Below are 27,643 nucleotides of genomic sequence, written 5' to 3' on the forward strand. Positions count from 1 at the left end.
TCCCCCTGTGGATTCAGCTCACAGTTTGGAGGCCTTCTCAGTGACAATGTCTCAGTTACAGGACTCTCCCAAGAAATATTTGGCTGATCCATTATAATCTCTTTTCAGAAATGAACTGAAAATACACCTGTTCATCCTGATATTTATAGGAAAACACTGATTCTAGGACCTCACCTCCCTTTATGGCCTGTGATCTACTTTCCTTTTGTAAGTATCTGGTAGATACCACAATGATGTCAAAAGGACATTGCACACATGTTATATAACTTGTTCCCTCTTACCACCACCCCCCCAGGTGGACACCCATCTTTGCTTTTCTGGGGTTTTTTTCCCCCAGTGAACATGTTTCTTTTTAGCAATATTGATTTCAGTATGAGGATCATTGTTACATAGATTATAATATTGTTTGGATTCAGATAATTCAAAAGTAGCAGAGGGGACATCCAAAACCACTCATGAGCTGATTTAACTTTTTTAGTTGCAAACCTTGCTATTTTCATCTATATTTTATCTACAAGAATAGATTTAAAAATAAGCCTAATTCTACACCATCAAACAATTAAAAATGGGTTAAAATCCAGCATTTTCAATATTTAAGTTTGGAAAGAGTACACATTCAGAAGTTTATTGTGCTCAACAAATCTGAATTTTACTCTTGATACCCAAATGGTTCCAAAGCATCTCAAACTTTATTTCTAATAAGTATAAGGTAGTTTTGGAATCTTATTCTTAACGGGGGGAAAAGGGCAATACTTTTTAGCGTGATTAACCTGCAATTAAGATTATCCTCATCAAGTACAGAAGAGAAATACTACAAAGAAACCCCTTCCAGTGACACTTGTTATTGTTAAAGAAGCAATTGGAACTTGTCAACTACAGCATTTAGACTGTCTTCAATGACACCCAGTGATTTTCACACTCAACATCCTGCCCAAATGGTAATTAAGTCCATGACTTGTACTCTTCAGTGACAAACTCCATACTAGAAAGTAACAGAGAGAGGAGCTCATGATCTTAAAAGAACCAAATATTCATTATGGAAGCATGTTTCAATATTTATGCCTGAAAACATTACCATTAAACACTCCTTAGCTTGAACTAACATGGACAATAAGAGATGTAGCTCTTATTTGGGAAATATGGGGGAGGGGAGATAAAAATGGCAGCCAAGACCCCAGGACTGAAGCTACAGCTTGACTTTTTTTGACACCCACATCCTTGCCCCCCGTGGATACCCCTGGAAGTATCATTCTAAATAGCAAAACATTACTACTGTCACACATAACCATTTGGAAAGAAAAGCCTAAATCATTAAATGGCATGTCTGCAGACTTGTCCAATCACAGCAAGTCATTAAATAGTTACAAACAGTAAAAGTGTGGCACAGTTAGGGTTCCATCCTAATTAAGTGTATCGTAACACAAGACAAGAGAATCATCATTATACCGTATTATGTACTAGCACCTTGCCAGAGTCAAGCACCACCTATTTCCCTACTTCCTTGCAGGGAACAGCAGCAAAATCAAATTGGACACTTCCTAGATTGGAAAAGAGGGACAGAGACAAGAAGTTTTATGGGCACGGTTCATTCAGTCTTTGTATCACTGGGGTTTCATTTCCAAGACTGCCCATGACACCCAGAGACAGAAGAAGCAGAAATTTGTCAGAAAAGAGCCTTCTAGACAAGGCTCTGGGCCACCCATCCCATGTATCTTCTTCTGTGGTTCATACTCGAGTGGAAGACCATAAGGGAATCATAGGGTTGTGGCCTAAGTGTGTCAACAGGACAGGCTGATTTCTACCTTCACATCCAAAAGATCATTGCTCAACCAGCTCCTATCTCTTAGGGTGCAGAAACATTGCAGGAGAAAAGTCCAGTCTGGAGTTAATTGCAAGTGAGACCAGAGATGAGTTCAGGCAAGATCCTTGAGCCTTATATGAGAAACTGCAAGGGGAAGAGGAGTTATCTCAACACCTTCAAATGTTCACAAAGACCTCAAAGAAACAGAACTTAGTCAGTGAAGATGAGACAAAAACCCAATTGTTCAGGAAAGCTTAACTTACCTAATATGATCTGTTGACATGTATATTGCTATATGGACCATTCAGCAAGGGAGCAATTAAGCAGGTTGTATTATCAAGGAATTATTGCATATTGTGATGTGATTTTCTAGTATGTTAGATTATGCAACAAGATTCTGCCCTATTATGCTTGAACGGGAAAGAGGGCAAGAAAGTACCTTAGATTTCTTTAATCTTTACAAAGCTTAAATAGATAGAGCGACCACTGAATAGATCACCATTATCCTGTTTCAGTAAGGCATTAACTGTGTCTGCAAGACATACTAAGTTTAGCATGACTCAAGGTCATAGAACTAACCTGAATTCATCCCACAGATAACAATGATGTTGATTCTTGTTGATGGCTCTCCCTACTCTGCTGCTGAGGTCAGACATCCTAGCAGCTTCTGTTCTGTATTTTATTACCTGAAGGCAACTGGACAAAATGCATAGTGTCCCAACTGGGATCAAAATCATGGGCTGAAATAAAACTAATCTCCTTCTGGTGACTTGATGTCATACTCTTCTTAGCAGCAATCCAGCTCCAGTTGCCATTGCCTTCTTCTGAGATGTTTCTCAACTTCCCAGTCTAGCCCACAGTCCTAGGATTCTCTGGGAGTCTCCTGTCCAAGCCTTAACCAAGTGTCAGGCTGACTGGCAAGTCCTTAGCAAAAACTCACAGTCACTCAACTCAGCATGGCTTGATTAGGCTCTGAGCTCAAATTCAGCCTAATCTTCTCTGACACACAATATGGGTAGACAAGAATCTTTCTTGCATGTGACAAAGAAGTCATTAGAACAGATGATCTCTCAGCTAACAAGAAGATCTAATTCTCTTTTTACGTCCATTGCAGTTTAATTCAAGGGCTTCTTTCTCCCTCCCTCCCTCCGCCCTCCCCATTATTTAACAGACATTTTGCCCTGTGTTTCTTGGCCTTGAAGTTGGGAAACTGTTGGTTGTTGGCGTAACTGACATCTCCGGCCTGAGAAACTCTAGCTGTCTACTGAATTCCCACCCCAGGCCCAACCCTGCTTAGCTTCTAGCCCAGATATGCCTTGGAGTGATTATGCTTTCCAAAAGATCCCACCAACTCGCCACCTCCCCCCATTTCCACCATGCCTGCATGGTGAAACAGTGGCAATACTAATACAAGAGGGCCTTTACAACTGTACTTGTACTTGTACCCATGCGGTTTTCCTGGAGGGCTTATGGCTACTTAACCACAGTAGATCATAGTTAAAATAATCTGGTTACAGATCATGAAGAAGGCACTCCTCCATAACCACATTTTGATTCATGGTCTGTGTTTGAACAACACGGTAACCCAATCACGACAAGACACAGTGCACTGTGTGAATACAGTCGATAACAATGAAGGTCTCTCTAGACGGCGGAAAGGAAATCTATGTTATATATCACTGCTGTGCATAATGTGTAATGCACACACCAACGTGCGTTCCTGTTTTCACTGTTATTCTTTATTTCAAACAATTTGCTTCTGCTTCTTGTGTTCCTCTTTTCTCTCTAGAATGCCTCTCTACACTTAGCTCATTGAAATTGCACTGAATTCCCACTCAAGGATTATTGCAACCAAGAGAAAGGAAGTAGGTCAGAAGCAGTAGATTTGGGGGACGACGCAGCAAGAGGCCACCGAGGAAAAGATGAACCGTTTTGATTTAACTTGCAGCTGCCGAAGTATTGTTATACCCATCAGTGCTTTTAAACTGATTTCCAATTCCACGATAGAGGTTTTAGAATGGAAAAGGAAGCTATAAAAGCAATCTGAAACAATTATTTAATCATGCATAACTGGGAACGCTTTTCAGGCCTGATATAACTGAAAGAGGAAAGAGAAATGCAGAATGGAAACACGGATAGTAAACGGGCTAAGCTATAACACTGATGCACAAAAGAGAAACAGACACGCAGCTGGTAAAATACGTGCACACACAAAGTCTTTTATCGCTCTTCATTTTACTTTTCATACATTATGCTGTTGAAGGAATATCTTTCTTAACAACTACAGCAAGGTTGTCCTTCATCTTAATAGCATCACATTATTTGATAGTATGCAAGTTCTAAAAAACCCACACAAAACACAACATTTTGCATCAGAGATTATCAAGAGTATCACTGCTGGAATAGTCAGCTGTGATGTTTTGAGTCAGTATTTAAAGAGACACCGTGAAATGGAGTTTGAACCACCTTTAATATGACTTTTGATGGTTGTTTTTTAACATATGCTGGAAAGTAGGTTTTACGTTTTCCATTATGAAGAGTTCAGATATGAAATGCGGGCTTTTAATGAAAGGACAGCATCAATACTTCATCCATCCTCGTCTCTGTGCTTCTCTGCTATGTCTGAAATACAATCTTTTCTTCACCCACTGGGGAGAAGGTATACAGTTCATTTCCAACCTCTTGACGAAGCACGAAAACAAAAACCATAAATTTGTGACCCTAAAGACGCTTGATGAAGTTTCTTCCAATGCTCTCTTATAAATTCAGTCTGAAAATGGTTCAGGGGTGTCCACCAGGGTCAAAAAAGTCAAGCCCATGGTCATAACCACAATAATCAAAGTCCTGCTTTGACTATTTGGCCTCTTGACTTTTTCGACACCTCTCCATAAATGCCCCTACATTCCTACTAAGAATTTGATTGCTTCCATAGTGTTCACCCCACTCCCCCAAAATTACTTTGGAGTTGTATCTTAAAATGTAGAACCTGACCCTGTTTTCTGTGGCTGATAGCATCTCTTTACCTTACCACGTATCATTACTGGCAAATTCAGAGAACCAAACAATGAAAACCGCCAGGTTAGAAGATATTTGAAATATTTAAATAATTCTAAGGTCAGTAGACTAGTTCTGTCCTTGAAGTTTGCTAAGTGAACTCTCCCATTTCAAAATTATATATCAAATGTGTGGGAGTCATATGCACATAATAGAGAGAGAAAGAGATCACCCGCATCCCAGGTGGTTTAAAATTCTGAATATTTTATCAGTTAAACTGTGTGTGTAAAACAATCATTGGAAAAATACTTCCATTTGATTGCCAAGAACACTACACGGGGATGTCAAAGTTGCACGTCAGCAGTCAAAGTTGACTCGAGAGACTCTTAATAAATATTTCCTCAAATCAAGGAAGTAAATAAAATCTTAATATCCATCTACATCACACATGTTATACATCTAAACTCTGTCCATTTGTTTGCAGTTGATAATTAAAACCAACTTTGGAAAGTACTTTCTTTCCCTTAGCTAGTAAGGATTCAGAGTAAACAGATTATCAAAATCTTTCAGCAGTTTACAATAAAGCCAAAAAATGTGAAAAACCAATTACAATAGTAATAATTAAAAACATTCATATCAACAGTTATCTGGATCCATTTCAATTTGGATCTGAGGCAAAGAGGCCATGCTTAGCACTCTCATGGATGACTTATAGCAGAATCAGGGTAAGGGGACTGCAGTTTTTCTGGTTCTTCATCTATCAGTACGATTGACCATGATTATCCTTCTGGAGCATCCCAGGGTTAGGGTTGGGAGCATTAAAAGAAGAGAATATGTGTAGCTCAGGGTTGAACTGTGGAATCCTTGGGGTTCTCTGAGCTTGGTTGTTTTCTTGCAAACATTTCATTACCCAGCTAGGTAGCATCTTCAGTGCTCTGAACTGAAGATGTTACCTAGCTGGGTAACAAAACATTTGCAAGAAAACAACCAAGCTCAGAGAACCCCAAGGACTCCACGGTTGGGAGTATTGTTCCCAACCAGAGTATTGTTCTGTAGTGGTTCTCATCCTTCCTCCAGGGATAATTTCAATCAGCTGGGTGGGATGGGAAGAAGAAAGGTCAGATCCTAAGCAGGACTCTATTGTCACATCCTTCCTATTTAACACCTACCTGATGTCATCCATCAGCACAACGTCTAGCATCATGAGTATATGGATGATACTCGGTGGTATATAACCTGGGCTGAACTGGAGATTCTGTCAAGTTGTTAGGAGTAATGAAGAAACAAGTCTTAGTACAAGCAACTAAGATTTATGTCTAATTCACTTCAAAGGCACCATATTACTTTTTTTTTCTTGATAAAACTATAGAATTGATAAAGTTGGTAAAAAAAAAAATTAAAGAATTTCCTTATAAGTGAGAGGCAATTAACAAGCACAGGTTATTAGCATGGTTTTTAAAAAATCATAATAATAATTTTTAAAAAATCATATCAACAAGGTTATCCTTTAGAGTAGATTCATTGCCTTGTCTCTTTTTCAATCCCTGATCTAGCCAATTTCCAGTTACTAAAAAAGTCTATATCTGCACTATTTAGGGATCAAAACACAGGATTTGTTTTTATTACTGGTAGTTGTTGTTTTTACTGCTCACTTTTTGATCAAATATCAGGAAGAAAAAAAAACTAGAGCTTGCATACACACACACACACACGCACGCACACAATGCTAAGCCAAAAATCAGGAGTTTGATAGCATCTTTTCTGACTAACAAATTTTATTAAAAGGCATCAGCTTTCGTGAGATATAGCTCGCTTCATCAGATACATGGAATGTATAATAGCAGATTCCTGATTTGAGGCTCTCATATACAAAATGCCTAGAAATCAGTAGATACAGAAATAAAAGTTAAGCAGGTCACTCAGTTTTTAAATGCAAACACAGCAAAGTGTACCTGATGCTATTAACCGAATGATTGAATTAAATGTGCAACTGACTGCCAAATATAGTGATAATGCAGCCCAATACATATTCTTGCTCAAAAAATAATAACTTGCCACAATTTTATATGTTCCGCTCAGACAAGATTTTCTTGTAGTTTCAGAGCACACATGGATATTAAAATAGAAAACAAATTTCTGTTCCCCCGATTCCCAAATCAGGCTCCTAATTCTAGGATATTATAGTTGCTGTTTTGGGGAAAATTCTAGCACAACAGCTAAAGCAGCTATTCTCAACCTGTCTACTTTGGAGGAACCCTTGAAATAATTTTCAGGTCTCAGGGAACCCCTGCCTTAAAATTATTATATCTGCAGTTAACATTGTACAGTGTGCAAAGTTCAAAAAACGACGGTAAGAAAGGCTGTGCTAGAACAACACCAAATCGGCAATCAAGAGACACAAGTTTGCTCCATCTATCGTAGCCTTCTATATGTCTTCGCTTGTTTCTTTTACCAACTTACCACCCAACTGACTGAAAATACTGACTATGTCAATCAATGTAAACGTTCTCCAATTTAAATTTATGCATACCTGCATGCTTACATATCCTAGATCCACTTGAAAGCTCTCAGAGAAATAAATGGCATCCAATTAAATCAAAATATATAGTCTCCTAATGTTCAGCTTTTTATTTAGGATCCATAAGTGCAACTGCTGTTTTTCTTTCTGTGTGAGAAAGTCTCAGGAGGGAGAAAAGCAAACACACTGTGCTACATTAAAATATAATGGCACCGATATCACCCCACCCAATCTAGAATTGCAATTTGGTGCAGCTTTCCTTCTCCACACTGACTGTATACACAATTTCTAAGATTTTGCTGTCTCATTTGACTTGATGAAAAGGAGAAATAAAGCTGAATGTCATCGGCATACTGATGAAACTGGAGAAACAGATTTTTTATTTTAATTGAATTTTCATCTTTAATTATTGAACTGTGATTCAATTATCAAATAACCAAGTAATATAAATCTGCAATGCATGGAGAAAAAAAAAATTAAAAATCCTCTGAACAATAAGTAGAGAGACAGATAATATACCTGTTGATATTTACCATGTGTCAAAAGTATTGCTGATAATAGATCTGTTGCAATTGTTAAAATATAAAATCCACCTAGGTTGAATAGAATTGTGGCTCATGCCCCTGATGCTTGATTATTTTAATTTTATCTATAATCTTTTCCAGCATGGCAATTGTACAGGCTTTGTTAATCCATATCTCAATTGTTAAACTGTCTAAGGTTTTCCAGTGTTGAACAATTATTATTTTAGCTGCTAAGATTAAGTAAATAACAAGTTCCTTGTTTTTAAGTTTAAGGTTCAATCCCATAAATAAATGCAGTAACCTTAGCTCTGGATAGCATTCAATTCTTTGTTTAGTAACGATGCTTATCTCACTGAAATAATAGATGTTAAAAAGCATGTGAGATGAACAGGGATTTTGAAGAGTCACTTATGACAATCCTCATGGAAAAGAAAGTGACTAAATGCTACTTTGCTACCTACATTTGTGGAACAAAACCATCATGTTAGTGGAGCTAAGCAAGACATCATAAGTCTCTCCTAAACCCTTAGAGATTATCCACAAAGCCTCTTCAAAATGTCAAACAATTTTAGCATGATTTATTATTTGGACTGATTTTATAATTTTCATATCTATCTAATATTAAATGTAATCTCCAAAAAAAAGTACAACTTCAGACAGAAAAAGTGGAATGTGCACTTCTGGTCCTGAAGCTGAAACATCTCAAAAAGTCATCAGAGTCATACTTAACAAATCATTTTCCCTGTAGCAACCAAGATACTAAAGGCAGTTTCAGAAACAAACCTGGTCTGAAATCAGAGATACCCCAAATATATGCCTACCACAAGAGCATCCCAAATTACTTAATCAAGTTACTTGACCCAAAAGGAAATTTTCCAAACTGGTCAAAACTGACCAGATCAAAACAAATGCAAGAACATTATTATCACAATGCTTTTTGTATCTGGCATCAGGTAAGTACAAGATCACAGCTAGACAGGTATATGACTCTTCCACCCACACTAAATAACTCTGATATGGTATTCTGTAGATGCAGTTCAGTTAACTTATCCACAGAGGAAGGCTCTGTAACAGGGTATGACCCAGTCTTTTAACATGGTTAATTTAAAAAGCTGCAGAACTCTCAGTACTGTTGTACATTAAATCAGAATAGATTAGAACTAGCTCCTGGTATGTCATGTCCCCTGAATGGAATTTAACACACAGGCCAAGTTAGTAGACCTGACCTTGTTTGATTCAGAGGAACCTCAATAGCTCTTGGTGAGTACCACCATTCCTAGCCATGACTAGGAAGATGAACCACGATGACCTCTGAGAAGTTCAAGACATTCTAGAGCTTTCATGACTCTGATGCATCCAAAATAGCTTGCTTATTTTTATAAATATCTTTTGATAACCCCAGCTGATCCATGAGAGATGTGTGTATCAAGAACTAATTGTATTCACAGTCAAAAGCCATAATCAGCATCTCAAATAATTCAGAAACAATTCACATCAGTCTCTGTGTAGCTCCTTCTGCCTGGCCACAAACAGAAAATCATTCAGATGGATGTTACCATCTGGAGCACAAAATGGTAGACAAGGAAAATATCTACTTTCCTTGGCTTTCACACATAAACATGTAAACATAAACATGTAAACCCAAGACTGAAGAAGGTTACCAATCTTTTTGGCAAAATCCAATTCAACCACTGCCACAGGAAAGAGAAAATCACCTGACCCACTGCCATCATGAGAGCATTAGAGCAAGGTTCAGCATCAGGAAGCAACCAGTTCAATAACCAAATCATTGCTGCAAAAGTCTGCTATAGTTGGCCACAAATTAGGGGCCTTATGCAGGATAGTATACCCATATGGGTACTTAAGTCTACTTTTCAGTGAGCCTGCTACAATTAAAAGGAAAAAAATCAACAAAAAATAAGAGTTTCCCAATGTTATTTTATGGAATCTTCCAACTTAATTCAACCATCAGTGCTACAAACCCTGGTGATCACAATACCAAAAACCTATTGAAAGACTGAGGAAATTCAACAGTGATACATTCCCCTGCACCACTCCCAAGCTATAAAATGCAATCCCTTGAAAGTTGAATTTATTTCTCTATCTTTCTGCTTTTAGGAAAGGAATGAGGAACTTCTCCATTCAGCCAAGCTTTCTGAATTGTTCTGATAATGATTTTAGGTGTTTCTAACAATTTTTCACTATTTATATTATATCTAAGACTAGTCAACTTGAGTGATCTCTAAGTAGAAAGCAAGTGTACAAATGGAAATGACAGTTTAAAAAAAACCCAAAAGATCCCTTGTATCTCTCCCCACATTGCCTGGGCACTAGGATGATCAAAACAATGCTCAACTTTGAAGTACAAAGTTATCAACAAACATCAACACATTAAGCTGATATTTTCTTACAGAAGCAAATTCATTAGTTTAGCACCTCTTTCTCAGCTACTTTACCAAAGAAAAAGAAAATCAAACATTCTTCTAAATACCTAGGACCTGAAGGATGAATGGAAAAGCTATTTAATTCTCAACAAAATCAACAGCAGATAGAACCATAAGTCCATTCTGGGGCTGATTACCATAAAAGCCATAATCTAAGCAAGCTCCCTCCTCCTCCCCAGCTTACTAAAATCAACCAGCAAAGGCATAAAGAAACAAGCATCTCAATAATATTGCAGGTTTCAGATATATCTAATGAAAACTACCCTTTGAACTGATATAAGCTCAGGATGCACTTGAAAGATCTGAGCCCAAAGAACTCTAAACCATCTTCTTCTATTCCTTCCAATGACCTCAAACTAGGACACAGTAGTCCAGCTTAGGAGAGTTCTGAAGGTTCAGACTTTGCCTTGAGTGGCCACTGTAGCCTCAGAAGACATTGAAAGTATTTCAGAGGAGTTGGTAAAATTCATGTGAACTGATAGCCATAGAAAAATTCTATGGCTATCAGTATGACCTTGTCTGGCTTGGATACATAATGGGTTTGAACCAGATGAGCAGGATATAAAAGCAGGAAATGAAGCATTGGAGTTGCAATGACCATGTTAAAGGCTAACAATGACTGGGAGCTTAAGGGCAAGAAGCAATACATCTGTGCGATAATATGAAAAACTCCGTTCTATGAAGGCATATATCCAAACCTTGCAACCTGCTGAGCATTGGTGATCCTTCCTTCCTTATTCTTTTCCTCTCTTCTTCGTCCTCACATTCCTGACCTATATGGCATTGGTTTCATAGCTGGTCTACCTTGTTGGGCCAACAGTTACTTTGGCCAATTTGGGTGTTGATATTTTCTACCATCCACTTACTAAGACAAATTTCCAGATCTGAACACATTAACATTACAGAGTACAGGACGTCTTCTTTTTGGCAGCAGCATCAGGGATCAGAAGATTCTCCTGAAACTTCCAAGAAATACAACAGGTGTGGGCCATGCAGAGAAGAAATATGAGGAAGGTTCAGGCTGGAATAAGATTTTGTGGACATGACTCACATTAAAAAAAAAGGGGACAGGGCTTCAATTGCATGGTCATAGCTGCCACTGTGACTCCCCCCCCCCAAATCTTCTGATCCCAATATGGAATGTGGGGGCTAAAGATTCACTGTTCAGGTAAAGCGAATGTAGGTGGATTTGTGGTGGATTTCTATGCACCAGTAGGGATTCCTATGTACCATTAGGGCAATACCTGAGTTATAGGATAAATTTCCCTGTCTCTGAGAATGTCAATGACACAATGAACCCAAAACTGAAATTTCTCACTTGTTGCCAAGTATGTTGAGAGACATCACGTCATGACCAAATATTAGTACAATGACAATTGCTCGAGGAACACTTCAGGGATGGGAAGAGGCTCACTGCTGTGTTCACTGAGTTTCCAGTGGCATTTGACTGTGTCCATACTATGGAAGTCATTCCCTGCAGAAGGTATGCTGCTCAAATACGACACTTCCAGCAGCAGCTATTTGAGGGATCATTACATTCGATTTGTGTTAACAGCAAAATGTCCAAAGACTTCACTATATGTATTGTGTGAGGCAAAGCTACGTTGCATCACTCTTGCTGTTCAAGTCTGTGATTGATGTAGTAATGTGGAAAGGTTTTGCTAGTCAGCATGATGTCAAATATGGACAAGAAGAATTCATCACAAATTGAATGTTTGCCGATGAAAGTGTGATTTTTGCAGACAGGGAAAGAGAAGCCTAGGACATCCTACTCAATATAAAAACTGCCACTTCTCCATATGGCTCAACCATCAATATTGACAAGTCCAAGGTATTCACAACCCATGGCTCTTGGCCAACCCTGTGCCTTGAGGAAGTTAAATATTTGGACTCTTGGCTCAGTTGTCCAAGAACAGAAAATAGCTGCCACAGCCAATATCAACACTCACATTAGCCAAGCTGACTGTTGGCCCAACAAGGTAGACCAGACTATGAAACCAATGCCATAGGACTACTTTTATTGTAACAACTTGTCTGAGAGGTTTTCTCACATTATTTTCTTGGCCTGGGCTCAGCCTCCTCTTATCTTGGTAACGGGTCTTCCTCCCATGCTTCAGGGCTACTCCCTCTACTCTCTACACTGTCTCAGCCTTTGGAGCACTAACAGAGTGCTCTTGACAAATAGGCATCGTAAGCATTGCTACCAAAATATGCATCTATAGATCATTCACAGCACCAGTGCTACTGCATGATGCAGAATCTTGGGCCTTTGATTTGAGAAAGCTAAAACTTTTCCAAATGCACTGTCTACATCGAATATGAGAGATTTCAATCTATGACAAAATTCAGAATGAAACAAAGAATGGTGTTGCATACAAGCAAGGAGAAGACCTAACTCATCTCAGAGCGTCATAAGAATGAAAAGCTAGAGCAGCTATGCATACAGGCGAGGCACCCTTCAGGAAATGTGAGACCCAAACAGAATAAATAAAATACAATCCAAGAAACTTTGCACACCATAATTCTTCTCTTTGTATAATTGAGAGTCAATCTTATCTCAATCATCTCCATCTACTTCTGTTCTTTCCTCAATGAATAGGGATATCAAACTTGCATCTTTCACACAATATATTTTTTTAATCCGAAAACATTATGTGGATACTTCTCAATCACCATTCTGGCAAACACACACGTCTACCCTGGAAAAACAATCCACCGTACCCTGTGAACTTTAAAAAGCTTTTCTTCCACTCTGAAGATTTAAAGTTGTATTCTTCCAGGGGGTCAAAAATAACTGCGGGTGTTACTAGTTAGCCAGGCTGCCAAGAACATGTCACTGTGCCAGCTGATATAAGTGTACACGATGCTTTCTCTGGCTGTGTGCAAAATCACAATATGTTCAATATTTTCCCTTCAGTACATATTGGACCGGGGAATGGTTTGAAGCACACGATTCTCCGTAATGCAAAGATTGAAGCACAAGAGAAACCATTTTCCCCAATGCAAACAAATATCACTTAAATTCCGTGAAGACAAAGGCTGACTGAGACATAACTGACCTGTCAGAACTGGAGCCTGTTTCTTGAGCCTTCTATCTGTTCCTTTCTTTAATAACTTCCCACAGCCTTCCAAACTTTCTTATAAGTGGACATTAAAAGCTTTCCCGTGCATCTGAATGTGGAAATCACAGTTTAATCTTGCCTTCCTCTCTGTCTTTGCAGACCATGAGAGAGACCTGCATTAAATAAACATTTAACCAGTAACTTGTTTCATTCTGAACATTTTTAAAGATACATTCCCCACACATTTCCAGCCACATCTCCAGCCTCAAGTTAAATATAAAACATTTTCTTTTTAAATGTGCAATCCTAGAACAGCTTACAAAGATGTTAAGTCCACACTTGTCATAAAATCTATGTCTTCTAGCTACTCATGTACAACTTCATCACCTTTCACCAATTCTGCTTTCTCCAGCATTCTAGAAAATACATCTATACCAAATAATAGTTGTATTATTTTATTTACAGCACTGAGAGAATAATATTCCTCAAATTATGAAATTTGTTTAAAAAGAAAAAGAAAACTGCTTTCAAATAGAAAGAAAAAAGGAAGTTGTTAAAAAGTATTTAAATATTCTACAGACAAATTCTCCTGATTATAATAACCAAACAGTATATTGATGTAAGACTCATCCATTACTCAATCAAGTTTGGTTTTTAATGTGACATACTGCATATCTCAACCCTTAACAGCATCTGCTGAATACTAGCTATTTTTTTATGTTTCTCATTAACCTAAAAAGTTACGTATGCTTTATATAGAACAGCATGGTTGTACCCTCTTAATATACACATGTACAATTTCACGATGCTCAAAATTTCATTCTCATCAACACTGATTTTTAGAACCGATATGTACATTTCTAAAAAAGGAACACAGCAAATAACACTACTGTTAACATGCACATATTTATTAAATATTATGATATGCACATTTAAGATCTCCAGCATGGAAACATTCCCACTGCAAGAGCACCATGCTAAATACCAGTTTTCAGCTGTGATTAACAGCTAAAAATAAGTTCTCTCACTGAACCTGTGAAACATTACCATGCGCCAGATATGGAATATTATTCTGATTCGCAGATTTTGTCCCCCAATTAAAGATATCACAAAGTATACTCTCTCCTCCAGTGATGCTCTTCAAAATAATTTTACCTATCTAATTTATAACTGACTTCTTTGCAGACAAAACTGCTCACATTCACTCAGAGTTGGATACCACTTGAGCAGGTGACTTGGGTACTGTCTTACAAGACCAGCATGTGAAGACATGAGTAGACTCCTCCAGGATTGGTCAGCTGGTTTTATACCCTGCCTGGATGATTTGTCTAGCTGAGTGGGTCATGAATGGTTGGATTCAGGAGGTGATTAATGCCTCACTGAGGGAGAGGATGGTGCCAATGGCTTTGCAGGAGGTGGTGGCATGCCCCCTTCTGAAAAGCCATCTCTTGATCCAGCACTTTGGACCAATTTTAGCTGGTCTCCAACCTACCCTTTTTAAGAGCATTCTGAAGAAAGTGGTGGGGCTCCAACTTTGGAGCATCCTAGAGGAAATGGATTTTCTGGATCCTTTGCAGATTCAGGCCAGGGTGTGGGATATAAAGGATAGTGATTGTCTTAGTGGATGATCTTTGTTGGAACCTGGAGAGAGGGAGACTGCCCCTCATGATCCTATTAAACCTCTCCAGTGACATTTGATATTATGCACCATGGTTATCCTTTCAGGCTACCTGCAAGGGTTGGAGATTGGAGGCACTTCAATCTTTCCTAAGAGAGGGGTTCAGGAAGTGGGCAAGTTAGTCCAATATGGGGTACCACAGAGCTCAGTCCACTCCTTTAAGTTATTTAATTAGCTACATAAGGAGAAGTCATCCAGTGGTTTGGGGTGAGTTATCATCCCAAAGTTGCTGCAGAAGTTCTGACTCGGGACCTGGAGGCTGTGAGGCCCTGAATGGGCCAAAATAACCTCAAATGAAATCAGCACAAGAAGGAATTGCTGCTTGTTGGTGAAAGCTCTGGATCACACTCCCTCTAATGGAGCAGAACTGTGACTGGGGGCCCCGCTGGGCTCCCTGCTCTGCTAGGATAGTGAGTATTCATGCTCACACTCTACACAGCCTCTGAAGATGACTCAGAAGTGAAAACATAGTGCCACAGCTCATGTGTCACTGGTGGAAGCAGATTCACATATGGAATGCTGAGGTTGCTTTCAGATCCTGATTCGCACAGTGTGGCTCAGAGGGCTTGGGAGACCATCTCTCCCACAAGATCTTCCCTACCCCACATATTCTTATACAGAAAGCCTGTTGATGTGGGATGTGGGCCTTCTCAGTAGCTGCTTTGAAATGTGAAGATATATTGATACAGCTTCTTTATTTGATAGAGGAGGGTTTGAGAATTACGCCAAAGGAAGTGTGGAAAAAGTGGGTTTTTTATTTTTTTATTTATGTATTTATTTAAATTTATTGGCCACCCAACTCCAGTGGACTCTGGGCAGCGTACAGAACTAGAAAAAAAGATAAAAACAGCCAAAAATGTAAAATCAGACAGACACCCCAAGCTAAAATAATCTGTTAATCAACAAAATCACCAAAACAAAATGGGCCTTAAACATATTTTGAGCATTGATTAGGAAAAAAATACAGGGAGGCAATTCTAGCCAAAAGGTTGCATGCAAAAAAAAAAGCTAGTTACTTAAGAAAGGAAGGGATAGATCCGGATGTCAGAATGAAGTGATAAGGAAAAACAAAGTCATGCCCTCTTAATTTCACATCTATCTCCCAAGCAATTCTTTCAAGGTTTTTTGTCACTGGTTTCCAGTTTCCTCTTTCAAAAGGGACTGGATTCTGAGACTCCATGTCTGCAGTTTTTAGATGATTTCCTTTTGCAGTTGAATTTCTTCTGCTGCTTTGCACTAACATTGTTTAGCCGATGATGTCTGGTTCTCTCACAGCGAAGAGCGAGTTCTGTGGTTAAGAACAATCGCAGAAAGGAACTTCAAGGGGAAGAAGCAGGGAAGCCCCTCCGTCTCGTTCCCTCTGAATTGGGGTGCCCTGAGGATGATTTCCATAAATAGACCGATGTGGGAAATGCCAAAGAGAGAATCCGAGGACACATTTAGCCAAAGTATAATTGGTCCCTTATCTCTCACTGGCTAGCTTCATACACCCCATAAAGTCATTATTTGTTAAATAAATCACAATGGCTGCTTCACACGCTGCCTTGTCATGAGACATGATGTCCGAGTGGCAGTTCACCCATCACCAAACTCACAGTGTGATGTCTCAGTACAAGGCCTATGGTTTCTTTCACTGGAGTTCTCTAGATCAAGTTCCAGCGTCAAGCTTTATCTCTGAAATAACCTCTGTTGCTTTCTAGTCATTTTCTCCTGTGCTAGGCTAAGGTTGGACTAGAAAGTCTCCCAGGTCTTTTCCAATGCTTACCGTCCATGATTCTCAATCCAGCAAATCCTAATTTTCTTCCACGTTTTCCTCTGCTCGCTGTTTCTCTCTCCTTTCCTCTCTTTTGTGGACCCTTCTCCTCTGAAATATCCAGTTTCCTTCTTCCGTGATTGCTCTCTAACAATTTCTGAGAGACTAGGGCTGGGCAGGAATCCAGATTCAAAGGGCAAAACAGGATTGGTGGCATGCGTCAGTGCCCATGTAGCACATGTCAACAGCACCTTAAAGCAGCTGCATCTTTTCCTGTGGCTATTTCTACAGCTAATACCGGATCCCAGGAAAATATGTATTTGGCTTATGCCGTTCCAGGTCGGCTCTATGTTTGTACCACATACACTCTGAAGCACATTTTGCTTTCCAGTTCCAGACTGGTGCATTGCTCTTTAACTCTTCTCTTTTTCAGGCTTTCAATATGCCTTATTCTTGGGTTATGTAGAGAAGGAAAGCCGTGTTAGTCTATGATAGGCAAGCATCAGAAAGTGTCTGGCAACACCTTTTCGGATCAGCACCTTTTATTAAAAGGTAAAAAATAGCTTATGCCTTGTAATGAAATGTGTTAGTTTCAAAAGGTGCTACCAGACTCCTGATCTTTATTTTTAGGTTCATTATTGTAACTTATACTGTCTTCTACCTGTTTTTTCTCCCTTCCAATTCCTCTCTCCCTTTTTAACATGTCTGAGCCTACAGGCAGAAAGCAGTATATATTTCCATAGAAAATCTGGTACATATCATCATATGTTCTAGGTATCTGATGATGATGACAGTGGTGGTGGTGGTGGTCCAGGAGCAGACCGAAAGCAATTCCAGGGACTGTCATCAGAATGCCAAAAGAAGGGAATGACTATAATAGCAGAATGCTGAAAATAAGCAAGGAATTGAAAGAGGTAACAAAAATATAGGGTTGCAGGAGGTTGGAGTAGTCAAGGCAACAGACAGAGGACGTATGAATCTTAAGCTCATAGCATTGTAGAGTTGGAAGGGACCAGAAGGATCATTTAATCCAATTTCTGCAATGTGCAAGAAGACCAAATAAACCACTGCTGAAGGTAGTTTTCCAGCCTCTTCTTAAAAACCTCCAGAGATGGAGAACCTCCAATCTTCATAGGGGGACCATTCTACTGTTGCACAGATCTTACTGTCAGGAAGTTTCTCTCCATATGAGCCAGAACATTTACCAAGAAAATTAACCTTGCCAGCCAAAGAGAAAGAACAAAAATCTAGAAAAGGTTTTAGTGCATTCAATTTCTAATCCATCTGCATTTCTACTAGAGGAGAAAAACTCTTCAGCAAGTTCTGAAGCAACTGTAGGTTCTCAGGATACCAAACTCAAGCGACCAGCCTGCCCTCACCCTCTGACTTCTGCTTCACTTCTGTTTCATATCCTTTTTTGGTCTTTCTCAAGGCCAGTTGCTTGTGTTGTTCATCCTTCAGGAAACCACATGGAGTTTCCTGTCCTTGGCCTCAAGCAAACCAGCGCAGACTATCCCTGGATCCTTCTTTATCTCTGGCTTCTGAATCTCCCCCAAATCTTCCTTCATCCTCTATGTTTCCTGAAGCAACTTCTTGCCTTTTCTGTACACAAACATCTTTCTGTCCACATTTCTTGATCTCTCAGCCTTCCTCTCCCTTCCTCTCCTCCCAATTCCTTTGCTCTGTCCTAGGTTTCCATGTATCTTCTGTGTCTTGTCTCTACTCTACTCTACTCTACTCTACTCTACTCTACTCTACTCTACTCATTATCAAATCAGTTGGCAAAGTATCCCAGGCTCAACATAGTTCATCATCCACTGTCGGTGACCCTGCTTCAGAACTCTGGCCAGGTTCCAAACTGGTTCATGTGACTCTGGCATCTGTGTATCAAATCCGGGTGGCAACCAATCTGGTTTGACATTTGCTGCAACCAGAAAAAACAAGAGAATGTCAAAAGCCATCAATAGATTGTGGATGCAGTGCTGAAGGACTGTGCTTTTCCAATTTTGAAAAAGGAGAAGAAATGAAGGGAAAGTCTTCCTACTTCTTCAGCAGGACAGATAAAGACATCCATGCTCATTATGTGAGGAGAAAAAGGCTTGGGAGGGAGATTACAAAGTTGAATTTTAACCTACTGAATTTGAGACAATGACGAAGCATCAATGCAGAAGGATAAGATGGAGACATGACAGTGGAAGGAGATACATTGAGGGTGCTGTTCTATCCTGAAGTTTCAAGGAGGAAAAGAAAAAGAGAACGAGAGGCAAAGAGTAGTCCCAATCTGGCCCACAGTTCAGAAGAGGACAGATTCTCTTCATTTTCACAATGCAGACAGGCAAAAGTTGAAGTGTCCTGGGATACAAAGTAAGTTCATGGTTCCTGGGTGCAGAGTGACAAGCCCAATGGTCAGGAGCTGTGTGTGCCTTCCCTGAATTCAGCTGGTGCCAACTAAGTCTTGGCTGGCTTTTATTTATATCCAAGCTTACATATCTGCAATGCCTAGTTCATCTTGCTTCTACACAGTGTCATCAACCCTTTTTTGGATACAGGACCGAATGAACTTGCTCAGACTCCAAAGAAGTGGAAGTGATGGGATTTAGGCTCCATTAATTCAGGTCAACTGGGCTCAGCTGTTGACCATTGCTTCTTCCTCCTCTGCTTCAGAGTCTGAGCTGGACACAACAGGTTCAGAAGCAAAGCATGGAGATCTGATGACCTTAAAAGGAAAAAGAACAGAGGAAAAACTTCCTAGGAAAACACCAAATATATTTGTACCACACAGAGAAGGTAAAACAAGAGTCAGCGGTCAAAAGCATCAGAGATCAAAGAGGACGAAGACTGAGTAGACAACCTTTCCGGGGATCATAACAAAAATGTTCAAAACATTGCAAGATTTCATCTGAAATCTCACAAAAGTGTGATATTCTTAGAAGATGTCATATGAGAACACCAACACCTCATGTGATGTGGCAAATGTGCAAGATTTGGGTTATTTAAACAGTTTTACTGCCTTCCGCTGTTTTGTGGTCAGATGTTATCTGGGGATATTCCAGGTAGTTCTGGGCTGAACTTCTGATTGAAAGCAAAAAGGTATTTCAGAGCATCCATGGTGGGTGCACACATAGCTCCTCTCTGCAACTGTTTGCTTTAAAGAGCTGAAGACAGATGTAATGTGCATGCCCATACATATTCAGAAGCACCTTTTTATTTCTGGATCCTAAGCCCAAAGCCAAGCATCAAAAGATGTCTCAGTGTCAGATACATGCTCTTCTTATTCTTTGTTTTACATAAAAACAGACATCAACCTAATTATATTTCCATATCATGCTCAACCATTCTTTGTTACTGGAGAGGGTACCCCCCACCCTCAGCTTCCCAAGATTGTGTTGCAGAAATTTTTCAGGAGAAGCTTTGATCACAAACAGACATGTTAAAACCTCAGCAAGGATTAACACATATATTTTGCATTAGCCTCCGACCCCCACCGACCCCAACCCAGAAAGAAGAAAGAAAGAAAGAAAGAAAGAAAGAAAGAAAGAAAGAAAGAAAGAAAGAAAGAAAGAAAGAAAGAAAGAAAGAAAGAAAGAAAGAAAGAAAGAAAGAAAGAAAGAATCAGGTCGTACATTTCAGACCCAACCTCTTCTGGTTACATCATTACATTGCTGCCAAATGCCCCACAGCTCTGGGTGGTTAATTACATATAAATACAAAAGAACAAGCCCTGACAAACTTCATCAAACCCTCTCTTCCTACCAAGAGGAAAAATGACAAAGAAGGGAGGGCAAGGAATAAAACAAGGGAGAGAGAAGCACCTTTTTTGAGGGCACTTTGAAAATTCAGTTGGGACCTATCACAGGAATCACCAATTGGGCCTAATCAATAACATTTTCTCCATTAGCACTTGGAACCCATCATCATCATCATCATCATCATCCCCCCCCCTCCTCCTCCTCCTCCTCTTCCAATTTACTGCTGGGAAGAACTAGCAAGAGTTTATGATGTCTAACTGATTGCTGTGGAGTCAGGTGGAAAGGGAAGGAAGGAGGGAGGGAGGGAACTGTGATTCACACCAATGTTCTTCCACTGCAGTTTCTCTGTCAGAATGGTACATCCAGTCCACTTTCCCTTAAGCTCTCTGAGAAGAAAAATAAGATGTTACATTATGTCATAGCTCTGTCTGTGGGGCTTTAAATGACTTCACTTCCCCTCTTGATGGTGGTGGTGGAGAATTTCTCTAACTTTTTACACAGTATATACCTTGTGTGATGTTTTTGGTTTCATTGACCACCAGCAAGGCACCAGTTTCATCCTTTATTGGGACTCTTCAGATGTGGGTAGCCAGGTGCTATTCTATGGGGTTCCCGGAGGAGGGTTTGAACCTCATAGAATAACACAGAATTCCTGGTAGAGGGTTTGAGATCCATAGAATAACATCTGGATATCCATATCTGTGGAGTCCCAATCAGGATGAAACCGATTATGTGCTCCTTCCTGGTGGTCACTGAAACTGAAAACACAACACAGGAGATACACTGTGTAGAAACTATTTCAGTTCCAAGCAAGTGAAGCGAAATCAGATTGCTGAAACTAATCCAAAACGTGTGCTAAAGGCAGTACCTGATTTAGGTGACATGGGAAACATTAGTGAAATAATAGCAGCAGCTTTTCCCAGCCATGTGGCATAATGGATACTGTGCTAAATCAGTTTTGCATGATAAATTAGGGCAGCCATGAGTGACCGCACATGTTGCACTAAGCCATAATACGGTTTGTTTGATTCTAGAAGAATGTGTTCCATGAACCCAGACAAACTCGATTTATTCAAAGAGCCATAATTAGTGCAAGGTGCCAGCCTACCTAGTATAGTTGAGAAAGGACTGGGGCTTCAAAATTAAAAATTGTGAAGGCAGAATTTAAGGTGTTTATTTTGCACTGAGATGTTTTAAGCCACATTGTGTAATATAGCTGAAATGTTTTTTAAAAAGTAAAATCCTGGTTAACTGAGCTCCTTTGATGTTGTTAGCCTACCAAAAAAACCCCATTAAGCCATTCTTTTATCCATTTTTCATTGGTCCTAACTTGAAATTCCAACCCTGAAGGTCCAAACACTCCTGAGAATTTGGAAGAGGAAAGGTTGCCAATTCTCTTGGGCTGAAAATCTTCCATCCAACTCAAATGGAGCTACGGAACTGGGGAACTTTTCTCTTTTCACAAGCAGTTTGTGCGATCAGCCACAAAGGGTTATAACAGGTAACAAGAAACTGGGAAAATCCTGGTGTACATGAAAATTCCAAAGAATTCAGCTTTTATTGTCTTCATCAACACAACACCATTATTTCTCATTTTTCAGATGTCTTCATTGGTCAACCTTGGGCATTCCAACCAAGAATGTAGATAGAACCCAAATCAGAAGGATGCCTTAAAGTCAATGTTAAATTCACCACCTCCCTAAAAAAATTTTTTGCTGTCTTCCCTTTAGAATATATTCAAGAGAAAATGTCAGTCTTGCTTAACTAAATGCCACAGGTCATTCAGTACATGGAATCAGCAACAGCTTTCTTCAAAACTGTAGAATTTCTCATTTAGATGAAACATGAACTGAGATAGCCCATAACATACTTCAAATCTGCAGCGCTAAGGAGGCAATTGATGTAAAAGCGTACTTAGAGGAAAAAGCAGCTTAAACTGAAAGCAGCAAGATTGCTTCCAGATAAAAGCACTTAATATTAAAGCATAATATCAGCTAATAGCCCTATGTTCCATTGCCCAGTTGGACTAACTTCATTCTTCTTCTGCCCTCTTTTCTGCATCATATTTCATCCCCTGCACTCCACTGATAACCTCCAGGGACATGCTTCCATTACTCCTAATCTAAGAACCCTTTTGAGATGTAGGAACAAACCATATGCCCTTTGCCATTCAAATCATCATCTGAAAGAACAAGCGCAACTCAAGGAACACCATTCCAAGGTTGCACTGACATATTTAAAGAATTTACCCATCCTTACAGCAAGAACATTTTTTAAAATGTAGTAAGGAACATTTAGACTAATTATGCCAACTCACATACCCAAGGCTTGTAGCTGACCAACAGTTCTATTTTTCTAGAAAGTCTTATGGTGAAATGTAGGTTGCACGCTACGCAGAGAACCTGAATTAAACACAATTGTTACCGGAAGATAAGGACTTCTTTGAGCGAAAAAACTGACTCATATTTTCTAATAATATAATTAATAATGATAGTATTAATATAATGAATAACTTTAATTATAGCATCGATGGCATCCAAATACGGGCTGATGTTTACACATCTACAAAGCCTTCCTTTCTTTCAGAAAACTGTTCTATTATGCTAAACAAATCAACAAAAGAGAAGCATAAGAATTGACAGAAGCAATTTTTCTCACTTAGAGAAAGGATCGCTGAATTGTGAGGTCAAAGAGGCTTTTTTGTACTTGGCAACAGAAATAATGCGCCAAGTCCATGGCTAACTTTAGAGAAACACATCTCTGTGAAATAAATTGAAAATGGGCATGTCTTCTGTTTGCATCCATAAGGCTTTTGTTCCAGTGAATATACAGTACACGCCGATTATTGTATTCGAGTTTCATATGCTATCAGAATAAATTATCTGTGTTCCTGTTATCATTTATTCTGCTGAATCAGGCTTTTGCTATTGTGATCTGTTTCTAACAGCAGCCAACAAAATCAGTTCGTGATAAAAACTTGTCAGACGTGAGAGCAACGCTGATCCTGGTTCCTTGCTTTTAAGCAATCAGTTTCAGAAAAATTCTTGCTAAACATTGTGGTTTCATTTTATTATTTACTTACTGAACAGTATTTATAAACTACTCCAATCTGGCCAACTAATACCCTGATGATCATCGTGGTTGGTATCTATCATCTTTTAAAGCGTTATTCTCTCGTTTCTGTTTTGTTTTCAAATTCCTCACTTCATCATTCAAGTGGAAGTCTTTTCGCTGACTAGCAACCCAAGTCCCCTCTTACAATTTAGCAGTAGAGCGGGAAGTGTCAGTAAAACCTTGCTGCATTTAAAGACAGTCTCTTACTAGTTTTGACCCAGTCCTCTTTCTGCTTTTTCCACATCTCTCATGAAAGATGCAGAACAAAATATATGCAGAATGAAATGAAATGATGTTTCTTTCACCTGTCAAAGAACTCACATCTGCAAGTAGCTGGTCTGGGAGAAACTCAGATATGCTTTTCATAGCGGGAGGGGAGGGGAGGAATCCTATGGCCTTTTTTTCTCACACTAATAGTGCACCAGAAACTATTACACGTAGTATGTTTGGTGCCTTTGAGTCAGGGTTAACTCCTGGTGACTGCCTGGACTAGTCCCTGCAATTTTTTTGGCAAGATTTTTGGAAGTGGTTTGCCCTGGCCTTCTTCTTCCTGGGATGAGAGAGAACGACCAGCCCACAATCGCCCAGCTGGCTTCATGTCTAAGGCAGGACTAGAACTCACAAACTCCTGGTTTATAGTCTTAACCACTGCACTAATCTGGCTCTCCTTTGCTATATTATTGATGCAGAGGTGCTGATCTGAACAGCCAGCAGCAAAAGCTTGTCAGGACTGTCAACTGTCAATGGGTAGAGACCATTTTTTCTGTCCCTGAATGCAAGGTATACATTGACCTCAAGTGGTACCTCCCTTTAATAGATTTATTCAGTCTCTAAACTCTGTCTCATACTTGATTTCCAACTGCAGATCACCTGGCTAAAACATCTGGCCCATTTTTAAAACAATATGTTTTGCTTCTTCCCCACCAGCTGCTTTACTGCACCCATGAAAAAAATTCTGGAGAACACGAAAACCTGAATACTCCTTTGTATCATTTTGGTTGGCCCAAACAAAGGTGTTTTGCAGCGGTGAATTTTGAATATAGTTTTTAGAATGGGTAGTAGAAACAACCCTGAAGATTCTACATAAACCGATGCCGCCTTTCATCCTTTTTGCTAATGTTGTGTTTTCAAACACAGAAATGCTTTCACAGGGTGTCTGCAATTCATTCGTCCTTTACAAATAATTCATTTCATAAGCATTCGATCCCAGAATATTCATGACCACAATCAGCTAGTAAAGTATCCATAAGGATGGACAGGAAATGAAATTATAGAGACATCTAGTAGGAGCGAGACGCTACCACTGCATGTCTGTGAACCCTACACAGATAGATACCCATTTCAATCCCCATCTTCGGTGGACAGCTACCAACAGAACACTTAGTTCTCAATCTCCATTACTTTTTATGCCATAAGAAAACACGGCAATCGTTCTTCTGTATGATTCAGTATGGATACCTGCAGCCATATCAGAGAGAAAGGGACTGAATTTCCCCTGCTGACTCCAGGCCTTAAAAATTATATCTCCTTCCTTGCAGATGTTAAGGTTCTGCCAGAGAAGATACTGTTCCCAGAAATTGGCATTGCAACCCCTCAAGTCTTCTACGCAAGACTTACAGAAAGCCAATTCCTCTATCAAATTCTGTTCTGCTCTGAATCCACCCATCCATATAAAAAGTCATCCATTCTAAAGATGAGCCCTTGGTGTGGAGGGTATTTTTACTTTCTATTCATTGCAAGTAAGCTCCACATTTTTCTCCGCTTACATTTTATCTAATCCTGGGCCTTCTTCATCAGAATTAAGACCACCATTCCCATTGAGGACTGGGTTTTACATAAGAGCAAAGAGTGGGAGTGAAGTTTTCCCCATAAAAATTGTAGCTGAGCAATCTACGTCTTGAGAAGTAGCTGCAGTCTATTAAACCAGGCCTTCCATTGCTAACAGGGAAGTAATTTGATTGTCAGTTGCAGGAGACCCTTTTCCACATTACTTCTAAACAGGTTCAGGAAGCCCTTTGGTCATACTACATTTCCTTCCATTCCCCTTCCCCTTCCCCTTCCGCCAAGCCTCTTCGCCTCAGTTAGTGTCTGTGATTATTAATGACCACCGATCCACCCACCCCATGACATACAAGCACCATGCAGCAAGAAAAGCATCAAGATGAACAGCTATGAAGTTGGTAGACAAGGCAGAGCCTACCGCAACCATCACAGAATCCATGTCCTCTTGGAAAAAGCACGAAAAAACCTCTCACACTTCCAACGAGGAAGACTAGACTTGACATCCAATTCTCCAAAGTTAGCTTCTGGCGTTTTGCCTTCTCAAGGAAGGAGACACATACTAACTTTCTGAAGTTACCAGCACAGTTAGGGCATGGATATATGGATCCATGGCCTAGTTTTTAAAGAAAGACCCACAAGCTGAGTTCACACAATATGAACGTAACCAGCCCAACTAAAGACTGCACAGTTAAGCCTCAGTAGATCTCGGGTGGTGGTTGCTTTGTTTCCAGCCCAGCTTATTGAAGGACCCCAGTAAATGGGCTAGTTCAGCAGCCAGTCAACAGGTCATGTGAACTCAGCCAGTGGGTCTTCTAGCCTTGGAAGGGAGGGTCCCCTTTTGCGTTCTCCTGGAAGAAACGACAAGGAAAGGTGGAATTACTTGGTGAAGACTCCCACGGGGCCAACGGAAGGCAGGGCTCCTCCGTCCTTCCCTTGGGCTACTTTATCCCTTCCGTCCACAGTTTTAATGCGCTTTGAGAAACTCTTTGACCTGGAAGGAGCCCCCCAAGACCTGCGACGCGAGGGAACTCCCCTTCGCGAACTTCCAGCCGCCGCTCTCTCGGGCTGCTTTGGGGGGTTTTCCCCTCCGGGAGCTGCCCGGCGCGCGCGCTCAGCATCTGCGGGCGCCCCCGGGTCTGCCCCGCTCGGGCAGGCGACAAAGAGCTCCGGAGGAAAACGGCAGGAAACCGCGGGCAGCAGCGGGAGCTCGGGGCTCCGGCCGCCTGCGCCGCTTTCGCCCCGGCCGCGGGCAAGGAGAAGCCGGCAGGGCCGAGGAGCCCACCGCGCAGGCGAAGGAGGCGCGCGGGACCCCGCTGGCTCGGCGCTCGGCTTCCCCTGTCCAGCCGGGCGGCGGGGAGGCGAGGAGGCGGCGACGGCGGCCACAAGGAAACAGGCGCCGCGCTGAGCTCCCGCCGCCGCCGCCGCCTTTCCTCTGGAGCAGGAGCGCTGCCAGCGGCGGGTAGAAGCGGCGGCGAGAGCGGAGGGCGCCGGCCCCGGGGCCAGCCGGCCGGCGGCTCGGGACGGGGACCTCCCTGGGCTCACTGGCTCTCTTCCGCCCGGGAAAACGGCCCCCGCGGCGGCGCGCCCACCTTGCTCCGGATCTGGCCCGAGGTGGAGACTTTGCGGATGAGTTTCTGCGGCCCCTCGGGCTCGCCTTCGCTGTCCGACGACTCCTCGCCCGGCCCGGCGGGGGCTGCTGGCGCGGCGGCGGCGGCGCCTCCCGGATCCCCCGGCGGCTGCGCTCGGATCCCGGCGGCGCTCAGCCCCGCCTCGGCCCCGGCCATCTTCTCCGACTCCGGCCGAGCGAAGGAGACCCAACCCAGGGGCGGAAAGCCGGGCAGGCGCGCGAGTCCGGCTCAGTCCGACGGGCGGCGGCAGCGGCGGCAGCAACAGCCGCTCCCTCCCTCCCTGCCTCCTTCCTCCTCCTCCTCCTCCTCCCGATTTGCTCTTCCCAGGGCGGAGATGGAGGAGGTGGCGGGGATCAAAGTGAGGAGGAGCAGCCGCCACCGCCAAGCTCCAGTCCCGCCCCGCCTCGCCTGTCACCGCCTCCGCCATCTTCCGCCGTCGCCACCTCTTTCGGGAAAGCCGCGCAAGCCGAGCCACCGCACGGCTCTCTCCAGTCGACGCGTCCTCCGGCTCGGGCGCGCCCGCGGAAGAGACGCGCAAGGAGCGGGCGGGGGCTTTCCAGGAAAGCGGTGGCGCCTCCGCCGCCCGGGCAAGGGTC

At 41.3% G+C, this 27,643-nt stretch overlaps 1 protein-coding gene across 1 annotated transcript in view; it reads right to left on the reverse strand.

Moving 5' to 3' along the window:
- DGKH (diacylglycerol kinase eta) overlaps positions 1-27,347 on the reverse strand; it is a 114,807-nt gene extending 87,460 nt beyond the window's left edge. Inside the window, exon 1 of the mRNA XM_088139486.1 lies at positions 27,009-27,347. Coding sequence (XP_087995612.1) covers positions 27,009-27,203 — 195 coding nt within the window. The 5' untranslated portion in view covers positions 27,204-27,347. The remainder of the gene's footprint in view (positions 1-27,008) is intronic.
- Positions 27,348-27,643: the final 296 nt, after the last annotated feature.

Source organism: Python bivittatus, unplaced genomic scaffold (assembly GCF_059951505.1).
Source record: "Python bivittatus isolate LINGU-HERP-01145 unplaced genomic scaffold, Pbiv_v1 ctg000210_np1212, whole genome shotgun sequence".
Taxonomy (NCBI): domain Eukaryota; kingdom Metazoa; phylum Chordata; class Lepidosauria; order Squamata; family Pythonidae; genus Python; species Python bivittatus.